General features: G+C 36.3%; 1 protein-coding gene and 1 pseudogene across 3 annotated transcripts in view; one reads left to right on the plus strand and one right to left on the minus strand.

The window, feature by feature from the left end:
- The window catches only part of LOC148953445 (uncharacterized), a 314,181-nt gene extending 300,072 nt beyond the window's left edge, over positions 1 to 14,109 (minus strand). For all 3 annotated transcript variants that reach the window (XR_016141712.1, XM_089088540.1, XM_089088539.1), the window contains exon 1: positions 14,007 to 14,109. Coding sequence is in view for 2 of the 3 variants with exons in the window: in XM_089088540.1 (XP_088944666.1) it covers positions 14,007 to 14,073 (67 nt within the window). In the remaining variant the exon portion in view is untranslated. The remainder of the gene's footprint in view (positions 1 to 14,006) is intronic.
- LOC148953447 (uncharacterized) lies at positions 4,155 to 5,287 on the plus strand (annotated as a pseudogene).
- Positions 14,110 to 18,106: the final 3,997 nt, after the last annotated feature.

The raw sequence follows: 18,106 nt of genomic DNA on the forward strand, positions 1-18,106 counted from the left end.
TTTTGAATGAAAGTTCAAGATTATATAAGTAGTATTCTTTATTTCTTCCTTCTTTTTTTCTTGCTCTGTATTCTATGTGTTAATGTATGCACTACTCAATATCCCAGGTTTTTCCTTTGGCCACTAAAACTGTGTCACATGAGTTATTTATATTTCAGTTCTCCTTTTCACTCATTCCTTTCAAGTTTCAGGTTTATGTGTTTTTTTCCTTTCTTTTTATCATACAGGCCCAAGTTTCAGTTTTTTTTTTCAGAATTTTGAGTTCAGTTTTCATATATGTCTTTTAATTTGGAATCGTATTCTCACCAGCTTTCACCGGGTGGGACCGGGGTCTGGAGAAGTTTGGCATAGTAATGTTCCATATTTAGTTATAAGGGTTCAGACTATTCCGCCGTGTGTTAAACCAACTGTCCACTCTAGAAAGAAAAAAGCTTGATGCTGAAGACTTATTATTTATTATGATTGGGAATAATGATACAGTGATAGATTTAAACTGTTTTTCTCACTCAAACCGTAAATTCGTTATATATTTTGAGCGTGCTGAGGGGGATGGGTGATTGTCGGTGCTTCAGCTAAATACTCACGGGCTTATATCTTCTTTTGACCAACTTAAGATACTAATGGATGGATTTCAGCCATATGTTGCTGGCCTGTGTGATACTTTATGGATGGTTCTAATGATTCAATTTTGATTTGCATGGTTGTTTTTCTGACTGAACAGATAGGAGTGGGAGGTAAAAAATAAATTCGCCTATTTCATCCGTAGAGATGTTTTTTGGAATGAGGAGTTTTCGGAGTTTTCTTTCTTTTTAGGAGTTTTCAGATTACTGTTTATTGAAACTTCTGTCTTAGGAAAAGTTGCTTATTTATGAAGTCTATCATGTTCCAAGTGCTTCTCTTCCGTATTTCTTAAGTAATCTTATTAAAATAATGGAATTAGTCCAAAATCAGTCATGTGATAGTTTTATTTAACTTTATTCTTTTGAATGATTCCTCTGTGTCAATAGACTTTTTTGCTGCAATGCTTTCTTATGGTATGGTGCCAACGACGCTAATATCAATTAGAGTAACTGAAACAGTTATCAGCCACTATAATTGATATTATGTTTTATTCTGTACCAATTCTTTGTAAGTGTGTCTTGGTAAGTGACCTTTCACACCACTTTCCCATTCTTTTTGATTTAGCCCTTCCTGAGCCTTAAGTTAGTAAAACTGAATTCTGAAAAAAGTTTTACTTATCATTTCTCCAATAAAAACCTGCAAGGTTTAAAACTATGTTTGACTGAAAAACCTTGGGACTAGTTTGACTCTATTTCAGATTTTAATACGCGTTTTGATCTGTTCTATGGCACAGTGACTTCTGCAATGCTACAAACGGTTAACCGCTTACCTTAGTGGTACCGGCTACAAAAATCAAAGCCTTTAAATACTTTGATGACTCCTTGTTTACCCAAGAAATGAAGAAGAAATAATTATCTTTGAAAAATTGGAATGATTCTTCTATAGTCCGCCATCTGGATGAGTACAAAAGTTACAAGAACGTATTTAAATCAATTTTTTTGCGGTGATAAGTCTGATATTTATTTTAGGATGTTTTTTTATTGTGGGAAAGATGTTAGAAGGACCTGGAAACTTATTAATTCAGTTGTAAGAACTTCAGAAACTTCAATCCGAAAGAAGCAAAAGCACGATGAGCGGTTTTTGTATACGTCAAGATCTTCTTGTGTGTCTTCGGGTGGTATTACCTTAACATGTTTGGCTGATAGCTTGTCGTAAGTCTTAGCAACTATTAAAGATAATTCTAAAATCCTTGCTGACCTTACTACGAGCATGAAGGGAATGGAGGATCGGATTTCTAAACTGGAAACTGTGACTCTGGGCTCTGTTAGAGAAGTTGCCGTTTTAAAGTCACAGATGGATAGAGTGCAATCAGTTACAGATGATTTAAAGCTTCAAATGCACGTTTTGAGTGATGGATGTGTGAATGTAAAGGCGCAATTGAGCACTAAAAGGCAAGTGATTATTAAAGTTGAAAGTAAGGAGGCCGATAACAATTACTAATTTGGAATATTTCGGCTAAGGATAGTAATGATGCAAAAACCCTGTTTGAAGATATTGTTTCGCAGGGACTTGAAATGAGAGTGAATCCCGAATGCTCAGTGATGGAAGTTAACTCGGTAAAAAAGTTTTGAAAGTTGAGGTAAAAACTAAGGACCTTAAGCGAGAGATCTTAATGAATGCGCAGAAACTTCGTGATAAAACAGTGGCGAATCAGTCTAACATTTACCTAACTGATGATGTTCCGCTATCTGTGCGAGAAACCCGTAAAAAGTTGTTTGCATTCCGAGATACATTACGCACAAGTGGAATACAAGGCCTTGAAGCACGGATCACGAAATCTGTCCCACCCTATTTATATGTTAAACGTGACCAACATGCAACGATAGATAAATTCTCCCTCGATGAGTTACCGAAGCTAAGTACGCTGCTGAGATTAGGACGTAGCTACGGTGGAGCTGGGGGTGATATGGAAACTGGACAATAAAATTTTTTTTTTTTTTTTTTTGGTGAAATGAAATGAGGCTTAAAAGTTATTTTATTTTTGGGAAATTGAGTTGTAATTGGTTAGTGATATTATGTAGGTCTGCCGCAACCATTCTGAACGGGCTGTGATCTAATAATGGATAGTTTATCCTAAAGGACATATTGGTTTTCAGAGTTCAAAGTGTCAACATAAGAAATATGGACATTAATAATTCAGCAAGTTGTAGTGAAGAAAATAAAAATTTTGCAATAAGGATTAGTGATGTATAATCCTGAAATTTTTTTTTACCTAAATACGTGTCTACTTATCTACTGACCCAATTTCTGATCATTTATATATATAGTGTGCCAAGCCGTTTTGTACGTAACCTTAATTGACAAGCAGAAGAGGGCAGTAAACCCGTGGCAAGTGCCGTTGTACCTGCCGGGAGGGTCTCCCTTAAACTGCAGGGATCAGTTTGAACAGGGCTGACACTTCCCTTGTTTATTGGGGTTAAACCAGTTTCAAGCATGGGAGAGACTATAATGCTAAATGCCATATAGAACTATATATCGAGATCAATGGCTGTTGGAATAAAGAAGGAAGCGTTTTTAAAACGAGCTGTGGAATTTTTTTTACAGAGACTCGATTTTAAAGGCAAGAGAACTGTTAACCAAGGAGGCCAAAACTGGTGATCGATTTACGAAATGTATGCAAGATCATGATATTTTAGTGGATATTGCTAAGCTGCTAGCACGATGCTCTAAAGAGAGTAAAAAACTCCCAAAGTTCGTTATAGTTGATCCCCAAGAAGTACCGGCCAGCGGAGCAGAAGTAGGCGCATGGTAAATGAAATGTGACGGAAGTTCTTGGGTTTTCTCGACCGTTACAACCAAGTTCCACTTCCATGGCCGCCCGGCAATTCTAAAAGTGACGGAAGCAAACCTAATTCCGCCCCAGATAGACATTCTCCACTACCCTATTCCGTACTTTCGAAGAACCCACCCCCCATGAATACGCCGGAAGAACAAAAAAAATTCTTACGAGCACTTGCGGAGAAGATCTGTCGGTCGATGATGTTGAATTGAAAATTAACCGATCAGAATGGCGGATTGTTGTTAAAATGAAGTAAAAGACCGACAGCATTGCTTATTCTATCAACCAGAAATCACAAAGTGTAGAAGCTAGGTTAAAATCCCCAGTTTTTATTGTTGTGATCAAAAATATTTTAACCACATATGATGCTGACACGGTGAAAGCCTGCGTTTCAGGTTGTGAAAGGGTAGAGCAGTGTGGTGCTAGTCGAAACTATAAGTTACACCTTCTTCCTGTTATCAGCTAGATCTGGCTATGAAAAGCCGGCCAAAACTAGATTTTGGACGTTTTCCGATTGAAGAATTTGTGTACCTCCCAAAGCGGTGCTATAATTGTCAGAAATTTGGTCGCGTTTCAGCGGCGTTCTTCACTCCCCATATTTTTCCACGTTGCGGTGTCCAAGGCCATACTTCGAAAGCTAGTACCTCATGCACGAAACCAAGTGGATGTGCAGAATATAAGTCGATAAAACATACATGTCGGTTATTCTAATGCCCTGAGATGAAAAAGCAAATCGGAAAACAAAAACCTTCCGATGAATGAACAGAATACTAGGATTGTGCCTTGGAATATGAATGGAGGTGTTTCTCACAGAATCTCTGTAATTGAAGAACTATGTCAACGAAGCGATATTCTGTGCATCCAAGAACACTTGATGACAAATGATAGCCTCGGCCTACTCAAATTTTCTGACAATCATACGTTTTATTTTGTACCAGCCAAGTCTTGTCAAAGTGGGAGGCCCTCAAGTGGACTAGCGATCGTACGTAGTTCTGCCTTTGAATCCGAGAATCTTCATGTAGCTGAAAACTTTACGGCTATAAGGGTTGGGAAACGGGTGATTGTCAATGTTTACCTTCCTACAAACTACAGTGACGAAGGATCGGATAACCGATTCTGGAAAGCAGTGCAAGCTCTTGCAAAGTGTATCAAGACTACTATGTTGTCCAAACTGGAATGTAATATAATCGGACACTACAGCTGTAATCTAGTCAACGACTCGTCTCCTCGGTCCCAGCTGATCCTAAGTGCACTTGAAAGTCGGTATCGTGTGCTCCCAAAAGACAAAGATATCACGGTTGTAAATACTAGTGGTTCAGTATCAAATATAGACCATGTGACATGCACACCAAATGTGAGTGGCAAAGTGAGCGTGCTAATGGGAAGTATCTCCGCTGACCCCATCCCAATTGAAGCATGTATTAATGTTTGTATCTCAAAGGTCAAAAGTACTTCACAGTGGTATGGAATAAAAGATTGCTCAAAGGCCGACATACCGCTTTATCGGACAGTGCTTGACATGACGCTTCAGAAGATCAAAGTGCCATTTAGTCTACTACAAGCCAACGTGCAAAGGAATATCCAGGAAACTAAAATACAGGTTAATGTATTCTGTATGAAATCACCCATGCAATACTAACCACAGAAAACGCTACTATTCCCATTAGGAAAACTTGTAAAGGTACTGAAATACCGATGTTCTCAAAGAATAAAGAGCTAATGAAAGCATGTCAGGATGCTAAATTCTGGTTTTCAGTGTGGAGGGAAAGTGGCCGTCCTAAATCAAGTGTGTTGAATTGTCTTCGTATACACACTAAACGTAAGTTTGAGAAAGCCCTCAAGCAGCACCGAACGAATGTGAAAAATGACTATACGGAGAGAGAGTAATTAATGATCCAAATCGCTTATGGAAAGACCGCATGAAAGATCGCCAAAACACGCCTAAGTCTATGCCTAGTAATCCAAAAGACGGGTGACAATACTTTATGAGTGAATTTAGTGCCCCAAATCCCAGCGTAGCTAGACCATATACCGAACAACTTGAGAATCTGCTATCCAACCGCATGGATTTGACGGTTTACGTGCACTTCACCTTGTGAATGGTAGGCCTACTCGTCTTTTGTATGAAATCTTAACATTATTATACCAGATAATATTCGTAGTCGGTTTTGTACCCGATGTATTTTGTAGCCACCTAACACATCCTCTGCGCATCGCCCAATTACTGGGTCGCCAGTTTTATGCAAGCTTCTAGAAATGCTTATATTGTCAAACGTTAGACACTGTTGCCAAATGCCAAACCACCAGTTTGGTTTTACGGTTGGGCTTGGTTGTGCTGATGCTCTGTTCACCCTTGCTGCTATTTTGTCTGATAACTATATCCACTAGTTATTGGCTCTTTGATGTGAGCCGGGCTTTTGAATCGTCGGTGCTCACGCAGATCCTTCTAGAAGCGTATAAGCAAGGGCTAAATTTGTGCATTGTTAGAGTATTATATTAAATGTACAGTAACCTTAGAGCACAAATCAAAATACCCTCAAATCCGATCTAATCCGCTGTTGTACCGGTCCGTAAAAGAGTAAGGCAAGGTTCAATTGTTTCTCCGAGTTTGTACAACAATAGGGTTCTGCCGGCGCAAGCCCAAGTAGATACTTCTTGTGTTTCAAAAGGGATATATATTTTATTGATGACGTATGCTGACGACTTGCTTAATTTGGACTGGTTCGTTGATCGACTATCGAAGAATTTTGATGTGTTGAATAGGGAATACAATAGCGTAGGTTTGTCCTTTAATGTGTCAAAATCTACCATCTTGTTTTTCAATGCAGGGCAGTGTGAAGAAGAAATCCATTTTGGGCAATTCAGTTGTGAAACCATCTGAGAGTATTGCTTGCCTTGGTTTACAAATCGGTCGAAGCCTCTACTCCACCTGGACGCTGCTTATACGCCGCGTAGAAGTGAAAATCCTGATTCGTATGGGTCAATTATTGGTAACAGACATTGGGGTTCGGCCAAAAATATCTTTCGTAGCTGTATAATGCCATTGCCCTTCCACATGTACTCTATATAGCACCTTTTTGGAAATACCTGTCATCCGCCCAGTGTGCAAAAGTAAGAGTTCTGTTTTTTCAATTCGCGAAGTTCCTTCTGAGACTTCCACCATGGGCGAGTAACTCCTATATCATGCGTAACTATGGTGTATCCGATCCAACAGTCTGTGTTAACCGTGTCACCGAGAATTTTCTGAAAAACGCTAAGGGAAGAGCGAATATCTACACATAATTACACATAACTACATATGTTACATATTTACACATATTGTGTAAATATGTTTGGTGATGTTCCCTAGTGTGACTTTTCTTTCCTCTTTCCTTTGTTATACTCCGTTTTAATTCCATGCGAATTTTTGGGCAATAAAATTACTTACTTACTTACTATAATCTCCTGACCTTTCAACTAAACTGAACAAAATGGATATCTTAAAATTTTGATTGGATTTATTTAGGGAAATGGTGGGCGCGGGGACGGGTTAGTTGCCTTCGAATCATTTTCGACTATTAAAAAGGGCACTAACCCCTTTCGAAGTTTATACGAATAAAAAAACTGTTTCCACAAAATATGTTTATCAAAGAAAAGTAAAGAACTCCATTAAACAAAAAATGAGCAAAAACAAAATCAAATAATCTACCAAGCGTGAAACTACCACAAATCAGCATCGATAAATAAATGAAACCCAAAACGAACAGAAATTAAAATAAATAACCGAGTTAAACTCAAAACAAGCAGAAATTAACATAAGTTGGGCGCAAAACCCCTATGCCTTCCCAAGGCCAAAACAAAATTTGCACCTTGCTGAAAAAAATATAAATGTTTTTACTTTTATAACTTCAATAAATCAAATAATATTAACATTTTGATTAAAAAATATCAGTATATGTATATTAAACTGACAATGCACATTCATTTGTATTTTTTAAGTAAAGTACAAATTTCATTCTGGCCTTGGGAATGCATAGGGGTTTTGCACACAACTTATGTTAGTTTCTGCTTGTTTTGAGTTTGACGGAACTACAGAAAACCTTGTAGCTTAGAAGATATACCACTTCAAAAATCACATCCGGGCCATCCCCGACCTCCCAAATACAATAAAAGGATAGGACCTTCGTTAAAGCTCTTCTATCAGCTGAGTAAAACCCTTGCTCATAATATATAAGAACAGGATTAAAGGGGTTGGATGACTCAGGTACCTCTCGATTATTAACCAATGAGTGAAAATTTGGTTGACACATTCTCCTCTCTTCTTAAGACCACACTGTTCTTGTCTTAATACTTTATCCACAAGATCGTTTAGCCTCCTGAGACCTGACCATAGAAATACTTTTCTGATTATGTTCATTTCTTTGTAGTTTACTTAAAAAAAATCATTTTGACCATTGATCAACTAAAAAAAAAAGTTGAACCCCCCTCCCTCCCTCTGGAGGATGTCCACAGGTGTGAACATTGGGTCCCTATCGAGCTAAGAGTATAGTAAAAATCTGTTTCGTCTATTAAAAGAGATTTGTCAAAACGTTGAAAACAAAACATTACTCTTCATGAAATTTCTTGAAGCAGTTGCTGTCTCGTGTCATGCAGAGAATGATTTTACACTGCGAGCACATCCATCTTGACCTTTTGCAGCATCCAGGCCTTCTGCACCGGGCTGCATTCGCCAAGTCACAAAATTCTGGTAGATGTAGTGCAGCTCTGGCATATGGTGGAGGGATTGGCCTCTTTTTCACACTCAAAACACGGTGTTGAGTTTCACCCATTGGCTCTTCGTTGCTATTTTCTTGACCTCGTGACTCCGAGCTTCCAGAATTGAGCAAAAACTCGGCCACGTCGAAACGAAGATCAATGAGCTGTTTGAGGTCACCAGAAAATTCTGGCCCATGGCCCTTCAGCTCATGAAATGCATTGGCTAGTGCAGCATCCACAAAATGATGAAACAGACGCACAGTCCATTTTTTAGCACGCGTCTCAAATCGGTAATAGCTGATCATGCGGTCCACAAGGTCGACCCCACCCATGCAGATGTTGTAGTCGGAGACTACTTGTGGACATTTGACCAGCACGTAAGACCCCTGGCGCTTGTCATACCGTTTGACCTCTGTCTCCTCTTCTATACCTTTGCAGTTTGAAGACAGGAGAACCACTTTGTTACCATACCACTGGGTCACGGCTACTTTTCTATCTGAGCGCACAGACATGACAGAGGTTCCTCTGCCCTTTCTTTTCATTTCTGTTTTGGTAAAAAGCGTTGGACCGTTGGCACCCAAACGGTTCTTCATGATAGTTCCGGTCGCATTTATTTTTCTTTCACCCAGCATGTCGAGGAGCTTAACAGACGAGAAGAATCGGTCAAAATAGAGGTATGTACCTTCTGGTAGGGTCTTAGACAAGCGCAGTACGATCCCAGCTGACAAGTGATGTGCTACCATCTCTTCTCCCAGGGTGGTGGCTCCCTGGTTGATTTGGAAGTCAAGTATCAGCCCTAAGGAGCTGGCAAGGGCAAAATTCTTTAATCCAACTGGATTGGGCATGTTGGGGACATATTGTTTGAGTGTCGACATACCTTGAAAGGCTATCTTCTGTTCGTCAATTGAACAGTTCTTGTCACGTGGCAACTGGATAAAGATATTCCTGAAGGTGTAAAGGATCAGCTGCACCTTCCAAAGCCTTTTTTTTTTTTTTTTTTTTTCGTCTGAGTTTTCTGAATCAACAACGAAATTCAGGTTCGACCGGATTGTGAAGAATCTGTCTCGAGTCATCTTTTGTGATATGGCTTCCACCCTAAACTTCCCAGACCAGTACATGCGGATCCAAGGAAACTTGAGGTTCCCCATCAGGATGACAATGCCAACAAAAATTTTCAGCTCGTCTGGAGTTACATTCAAGCTTTTGTGGTGGGCCAACTGATAGTTGTAGTTCATACAAAAAGCTATACGTTCGAAGAAGGTCTCCGGGTAATATTGCAAAAAGAATGGTTCTGTACTCCAATCGTCGTCCTGGAAATGAGCGGGGCCCACGTCCGGGCCACGATGATTATCGAACCGCCTAGACTTCCTCCAGGACAAGGTTGCTGATACTTTGTCAGCCTTCAAGCGTTTGGCACGGGTTCCTAAGGGTGCGTTGTCATCAGATTCTTCACTTTCAACATTTGGAGGAACAGCATAACTGCTTGATGACAGAATGGCTGCAACAGCTGGTTCACCGTCAGAGTCTGAAGACGACAAGGAGTGGTTTTTTATCCATTCCTCATCATCATCTAAATCAGAGATGTCCAGGTCACTCTCATCGAACATTCCAAGGGCGTCATCCAGGGAAACTACAATAAAGGAACAGGTTTAGTAAGCTTGAAACTAATAGCTAGATAGATAGATAGATAGATAGATAGATAGATAGTGATTGGCAAAATAACTATCACAAACCCTAGTGGACCAAATTTGCATTTCTTAGTAAAAAAAAAAATACAATAACAAAATAATACAATAACAACACAGAGTTACCACTGTAACAAAAACACGACAGGTAACAGTCAGAAAATACAAAATACAAAAGTCATAAATATAGGTCATAACTATAAAATATTTTAAAGGTAATAATATAAAAAGATAAAAAGGGTAAGAAATAAAATAGACAAATAGTCAAAAATGAAAAAATATTATATACCAAATCGTTTATTTTTTAGCAGACTTATGGTTTGTGATTTTGGTTGATTTTATTTGCAAAAAAGGTAATAAAAGTTTTTTATAAAGTACGAAATAAAAGGGTATGGGAGACATAATGGGGGTGGGCGGGGACACTGTACGGGGGTGGCAATTTCTTATGGGTGAGTGGCGGCTAGGTTGTCACCAATTTAGTAAATAAAACAATCAATGGCCTCTGCTATCCCCATTAGAATCAAGATTTGAACTACAAAAAATCAACCCTAGCTTTTTACTCGATTGGAACCGCCTGTCCACAGACGTGGACATGGAGATTTTCCAAGTTCCAAAAGATGGCACTTATCAAACTAACTGCTTTTAAAACTATCTAAGCACTGTCTAAAATCAAGAAAGTACACCTGATTTTTCTCAGAACTCGTTCTCCCCGCTTTCTTTTTTTTTCTTTTTTCTTACCTTGGCTTTTTTTCATCTCCTTATTTTAGCCTTTTCTAGTTTGTAAAAAAAACACTAAAAGTCGCAGAAACTTTCTGAAAAAAATCGTAGATGACTTTCCAGGTCCAAAAAGCATGTTGAAACAACGAAATCTTTGCTAGGTGGTGAGGCCTTTGCACAAAAAATGTTTTATGGGGGTGTCCACAGACGTGGACACCAGATCCCAGGAGGTTAGTCTAAAAAGTATCATAATACTAAGCAATAAGCATCCTACAGAAATCATGCCCTAATTATTACCAAGCTCATTCTTAACTTACAGTAGGGTTCAGTTAGAGTTTTCCTAAAATCACTAGGTTCTTCAATTTTTTGAACAACCATGTTCATGATCTTCAGTAATTTATGTCTATCCTCATAAAAACTATATAAAAAAAACTCATATACCACACCATCATCACGTAGGGTCACAGTTGAAAGATCCAATAACAAAGCCTTTGGGTAAGACATGACTCCCCACAACCCCCAAGAAAAGGGTGTAAGCTATAAAGTTTACCCATTGTCTAAATATAGCATCGGTTAGTAGGAGGTATATAGATATTTTTTGGGAGAAGGGAAAAATTTCCTGTTGGAGGGGAATTTCCCGATGATGAACTTTCCAGGATTAATTTTGCATGGGGGGCGGGGATTTGAAAGGATTCCTATAATAATGTTTGTTTATTTGTTTTACCTTCTTTTACGACTCAATTTTAAATTGTCATTTCTGTGGATATTTTCTGTGGGATTGTAATTGTCTTTGGCATATTTCCGTGATGTGAGAGAAAAAACCTCCGTGAAGGACTTTAGCGCAGAACGAATTTTTCTAAAGGAGGGGGGGGGGAACTACGGGGAAAATTACCATGAAGGGTGATTTTCGGCAGATTTTGAAGAACAATAAGAGATTAAATAAAAAAAAAGAAGTTCTTTTTCTCAAATTATCTGGAGGGAAAAGTATCACGGGGGGGGGGGGGATTTTCCATGGAGGAATTTTATGTGGGTTATTTTGTACGGAGGAAGAGCTGGATTTCCCGGCATTATTTGAAGAACGATAAGAAATTCGATAAAAAACATATTTTTATCCAACTGGAAGTAGGGGACAGCATTAAAAGTTAAAACGAACAGTAAATATTCCGTATATGAGTGGGGATACCCCTCCTAAAAACCCTTTTCTTTACGCTAAAGTTTAACTTTTAATCTCAATTCTGTGTGAACAACTCCTGAAACATAAGGCCATTTAATTAGAATTAGTAGCTTTTTCATAAAGACGAAAAAACTTTATCCTTGAGAACAGGTTAATAAGGAGGGGACAGACCCCCTCCTATCATATACGGAATAGTTTCTATTGGTATTAAGTTTTAATACTGCTCTTAGATTTCAGTTGGTTTTTCTTATTAAGTATATATAAAATCGGATGCATGTCTGTGTGTGTGCTTTCTGTATGCATTACTACAGTGTTCCTTGGGTTGCCAAAATACTTTTAGGACCTGTTGAGCAAAGTTTTGAAAGGTTTTTAGGTGCGAAAATCATCCCCCAGGGACCCCTTAATACTTTTCTCGCTGACTAAAATTAAAGGCCCTTCCAGACAACACAGTCCCTTCCAATTACAATAATTAGAAATTCAATTAATGGTTCAATTGATTGTGAATTTTGTCATCTAACAATATCCTAAAATTAAAAAAATATACATATATTGTCTATAAATTCTCTGAATTTGATATTAAACAGCACCTAACTTTACAAATAGGTTTAAGTAAATAAAGAATAAATAGATAAATAAAGTTATTTTGCACGTGGAGAGAATTTTCATGGGGGTAAATATTGGGGGGCATTCTATTAGGGGAACTAATGAGATTTAGGATTCCATGGGATGGAAGGAATTCTCTATATCAATATAAATTTGATTTGAACATATTTTTCCAATTCCTTGCATATGTAAACAAAATGAATTGATCCGATAATTTACATAAATGTAGAGTAAATGACTACTTCATTCAGTTCCGAACTAACTCTTATTTGGAAAGTACTTGAACAAGTGTTGAAAACACTTGAAAAAAAATTGTTGTTTACTTTTATAAATTCTGCGCATTATCGTGTTTTCCGATTTGTGGTCTTGATTCCCTTATAATGGGGAATCGCCGAGAGGAATTTTAACGGGAGAATTTTCCTCGGCAGGGCGGGGGGGATTTATCGGGATTTCTTTTTCCACAGAGAGGAGAAATTTGGCAAGCGACAAGTTTTGTGCGGCAAGAATCCACAAGCTGATTTTTCAGGAGTAGAATTGTCCTCGTTGTGACTTTTTCCAAGTACTTCTAATGTTATAAACTTGATCGTTATTTAGACGCAAAGAGGAATATTATCGTGAATTGAGTTTTCTGTAGGGAAAAGTTTTCCAGGGAGAGGGATTCTCTATGGATTTTCTTCCTTTTGAGAGCAGAACAATATGATATGGGTTAGCTAGTAATTATTATTTGAGCAATTTATTTTATCAAATTCCATAAGACTGGCTATAAATGGTGCGGTTTTTATTATTATTATTATTATTATTTTTTTAGAACTCCTATTTGCCCTGAAAGCAATCCTTGAAGTTGCAAAAGAATATTGAGGTCGGATATTGAGTATAACTTTTGCAACCAATTTGGACCGTTTTTTTTTTTTACAGAGTTGAAACTTGGCTTATTTTTTAATGTATCACAGCTTGACTCATTTTTATACTGACTTATAACACTTACTTTTCGCAGAAAATTAGGATCATATTCATGTTGTCTCACGTCATTAAGATTTAACTGTTTGGACTTAGCTCATTTTTGCACTACGCTTGTCTCTTTAATATAACTAAGCAATAAAACTAGTTTCACAAAGTAAGATAATTTATATAAATTAATTTTGCTGAACGAATTTCGTTTCAAACCAAATCTAGAATAAAACTCAAAAATTGAATCAAATACAACTATATCCTTATTTAATTATAATTAAAAATCAAGTATGTCACTGAAAAAAAAAACAGAAAAAAAAGAAAGAAAAGAAATTAGCCATAAAAACTGCTCTTCTATTGCCAAAGTGCGATTTTGTCACAAACAAAGCGAATCAATCATAACACATTTTTTAGCCATAAATTCAAACAAACGTTACTCAAAACATTTCTTGTTGTGAAAAGAGCACAAGCGGCAATTTATAGTTAATTACCGAGCATTGAGAAGCACAGATGGACCTTTCATAACTGCAACTCCATAGCCCTTAAGTAAAGAATGGGAAAGTTATTACTGTAAAAACTTTGTTCTGTCAGAATTTGAGCTAAGTATTTTTTAATTTTTGTCTAGGAAAATTTATATGAGTTATTAAAAACCAGTGGTTTGGTATTAACCAAAAAATTGTCGGAGATTCTATTTCTATTTGAACTAAAATCTTGTTTATTTTGTAGAAACATAGAAACAACTTGCCATTGATTGTCCTCGTAGTTTCTGATACGGAAAGTATAAGGCAATGTATAATCAAAATATATTTCATAGTAGTAATGATATGAGCCACGTTTAATAACCTAGTCCTAAAAGGACTTCTGAAGACTAAAAATTATTAGTAGAATACAAGGGATATAAGGTGTTCATCATGAGTTTTGGCTTGCAAAACTGGCTGACATCATAAAATATTGCAAAAATTCTACCTGTGTACATGGAACAGGTTGTAATTTGTATAATTAAAGAATAAGTGGGGAATACCCCAGAAACTGATCTGACTTTGATAAAAATTAAGTTAATAAATGAAGTTTTCTTCAAAGGAAAGTAAAGCATGGCATTAATATTGAAAATGAATAGAAGTAATCCCATATGTGAGGGGACTGCTGCCCCCTGCTTTTTCTTTTCATACTATATTTTGTGTTTTATGGCCTTGAGAAGGCTCAAATAAGACAACAACTCTAATTTTTTAAGACTTCATGGGAGTTGACTAAAGGCAACTCTCCGCCGTGTTGAATCATATTCTTAGTGGCAATTTTATTGATGGTCATATTTTAGCAATATAAAGTCAAGTAATCACTACCAGTTCGAAATTATACTAACGAAAATTTTGATAGATTTTGAACATAAAATTAAAAAAAGATTCGAAGAAGAACATACTTTTGCCATTCCTTCATATAAGAAATGACAATTGACCATCGTCTGGCTATATCCACGGGGATTACCTATTTTGACCCCCACCCCCTTGAAAAAAATGTCTGACTTTTACAAAAGAATAACAAAGATTAACGTAAATAAATTTTTGCGCACATGAACCTTGATAATCCCATTTTTTTGTAGCCCACTCCCATTAGTTTATTTAAAAAAAGGGGTGGTATACAGCTAAAATTAGAAGTAGGGCTAATAACCCCCCCCCCCTGTGTCTTCTAGAAATCAGAATGTAATTTAAATTCTAATTAAAATAATATTTTATTTTAAGCTTTGTATTTTTGTTTTTCGTAACATAAAATATCACCATAATAGCCAAGATTACTGAACAAAACAACTGTATATGGATTAACCGTTCCTATTCTTCCAAAAATTGTTTCTACTGTGAAAAAACCCCCTGGGTCATGCTATTGTTAACATCTTCACTACAGCTCTCATCTACAGGTATAATAACTATGTTTCTGGGGATGTTAATCCCCCTCATAACCCTCGGGTCAAGGGCTGTAAGCTATGTAATTTGCCCATTGCCTATTTAAGTAGTGGAAGCTTTTTGGGTCCCGTGACACAGAAATCCCTTCTAAACCCGGTACCGGCATTTTTTTTAAAGCTACTGGATGGTACCTGCAGCCAACCCATGACAGCCTTCCCTAAGGGCATTTTCCAAGACGCATGTGCTATTGTTTACACATAAATGTATAATACGTAATAGTTTAGGAGATGTAATTGTTTACTTTTGCAAAGTTAAATGTTTATTAACCTACGGGCCCCGGTCAGAGAAACCCTCAAGGGTATTCTTCAAGTCACTGGTCAAGTGGGGAATCCCGTAACATTTTTCTTTAAACATTTTTCAAGACATTTCTCAAGGTATTTTTCGAGACATTTTTCTTCAAAACGTTCAACAAGATTTTTTTTTCTTCTGGACATTTTACATGATTTTTCTTCAAGATATTTTCTTCGAGATTTTTTTTTTCAAGATTTGTTTCTTCAAGACATTTTTCAAGATTTGTTTTCTTCAAGACATTTTTCGAGATCTTTTTCATAAAGACATTTTTCAAGATTTTTTTTTATTCGAGATGTTTCCTCGAGGCATCCCCAAGCCGCTTACGCAAGAATTGTTTTGGCCCAAAAATCCTTTGCAACCCGACATTTAAGGCTTTTGTATAGTGTGGGAAGTAAATGTGTAAGCACCCCCCCATGCCATAAAAACTTGAAACTTTTTGCAATCAAAAACGAACAAAAATTAATTAAAATCTTTCCGAAAAATAAGTTTTTCAAAGAAAAGTAAAGGCCATTTTAAACTTAACCTCAGGATATAAAAATACCTGTTAAAATTCAAACTCAAAACGACCAGAAATTACTATTAAAGAATAAATGAAACCCAAAAGAACAGAAATTAAATAAACAATCATAGCAAAAAAACATACAACAAGTAATAATATAAATGAATAAATAGATCTTAAAGCGAGTAATGCTTACACTGAATATGAAAATCAAGCTTAAAACGAAAAAAAATATTTTCCTATTAAAGTATAAATGAAACGTATAAATGAAGGAACAGAAATTAAATAAAAAATCAATGCGAACAAACATACAACATATATTAATGTAAATGAATAAATAAATCTTAAAACGAGTGAAACTTAAATTGAATATGCAAATATAGTTTGAATCGAATAAAAAACTACATACAAGAGTTTGGGTATCGCCTCACTGCAGAATCCTAAAACCTACTGCGTCATTGGCGCTTTACTGAAAACCATTCTTTCATTAATTAAGATTTTAGGGAATAAATATCAGCATATGTATATTAAATTAACAATGCACATTTATTTTCAGAAAAGTCATTTTAATATTTTTTCAGTAAAGTACAAATTATATACTGGCTTTTAGAAAGTTCAGGGGTTTTGAACCCTACTGATATTAATTTATGCTCGTTTTGACTTTGACTATAATATTTATTTTAATTTTTGTTCGTTTTGGGTTTCATTTATTTATTGTTACTGATTTGGGGTAGTTGTATGCTTGGTAGATTATATGATAGTCCGGACGCCAGGTGTTGAAAGTTCGAATCATACCACGACGGAATGGGTTTGCTACGAGAATTAGCCTACCCTCCACCCCCTAAATTGACCATGCGGATTCAAAAATACTAATGGCACTTGCTTGCGAGTGGTGGAACACTCCGAAACTTGAAATTTTATTATATTTTGGTGTTTCATGCAAGAAAATGCATGTTCCACAAAGTTTGAGGTGCAGTTTTCCGCTCAAATAGAAATGCCTAGAAGCCATAGAATGTTTTCATAACAAACCAGCACGATTAGTTGGAAAAAATGGCAGAGTTAAAAAAAATGGCAAAACTATATCAGTCTTGAACAGTCTTGGAAAGTATAAACAAAATCAAATTGAATATTAGATATATAATGATATTAATTGTTTAAAGATCCATCAGTTCAAGATTTTTTTTCACTGTAATTTTATTTTCATTTTCAATGCTGTAAGAACTGGAAAATAATAAATTTGTAATGTACGAGTAATTCGTTTTTAGTTAAGCACCAATGACGCAGAAGGCTTTAGGCTTTTACAGTTAAAGAGGGGGGCAGTATCCAAATTTTGTTTGTAGTGAAACTATTTGTCTTGATTAATCTTGAAAAGAAATTATAAATTAAACTGAACATTTGATGCAAAATGATATTAATTGCTAAAAGCTCATCAGTTCAAAATTTTACTGTAATTTTAATATTTATTTGCAATATTAAGTACAAAAGAAAACATTTTTAATATAATTTGTTATCAGTAAAGCGCCAATGACGCAGTAGGTTTTAGGCTTCTGCAGTGAGGCGATACCCAAACTCTTGTTTGTAGTTATTTTTATTCGATTCAAGTTTGATTTGCATATTCAATTTAAGTTTCACTCGTTTTAAGATTTATTTATTCATTTACATTAATATATATTGTAAGTTTCATTAATATATATTGTATGAACCCTTAATCACAAAGGCTATTAATTAGAATATATTGCTCTTATGAAAGTACTAAAAAAAAACTTTAGCCTAAAGAGCAAGGTATTGACTAGGGGGCAAACTCAATAATATACGTAATAGTTTGCAGTTTTAAGTTTTGATGTTGAAAAGTTTTCAGTTGAAAGTTTTTCAGTTGAAAACTTGTTTTTTTATTTATTTAATTTCTGATCATTTTTTTTTAAATAATGCTGGGAAATCTGGCACCCCTTCATAGCAGTGTCCCTTCCCCCATGAAAATTCCTCCATGGAAAGATCCTCCCACGTAAAACTCGACCCTATCCCCCCCCCACCCTGTTACCAGAAAAAAATTCCTGAAAACGTCTGTATACTTCCCGATAACCAATACTATATGTAAACATT

This window comes from Artemia sp. Qi Xiang Cuo, chromosome 4 (assembly GCF_049724085.1).
Source record: "Artemia sp. Qi Xiang Cuo chromosome 4, ASM4972408v1, whole genome shotgun sequence".
NCBI classification, from domain to species: Eukaryota; Metazoa; Arthropoda; class Branchiopoda; order Anostraca; family Artemiidae; genus Artemia; species Artemia sp. Qi Xiang Cuo.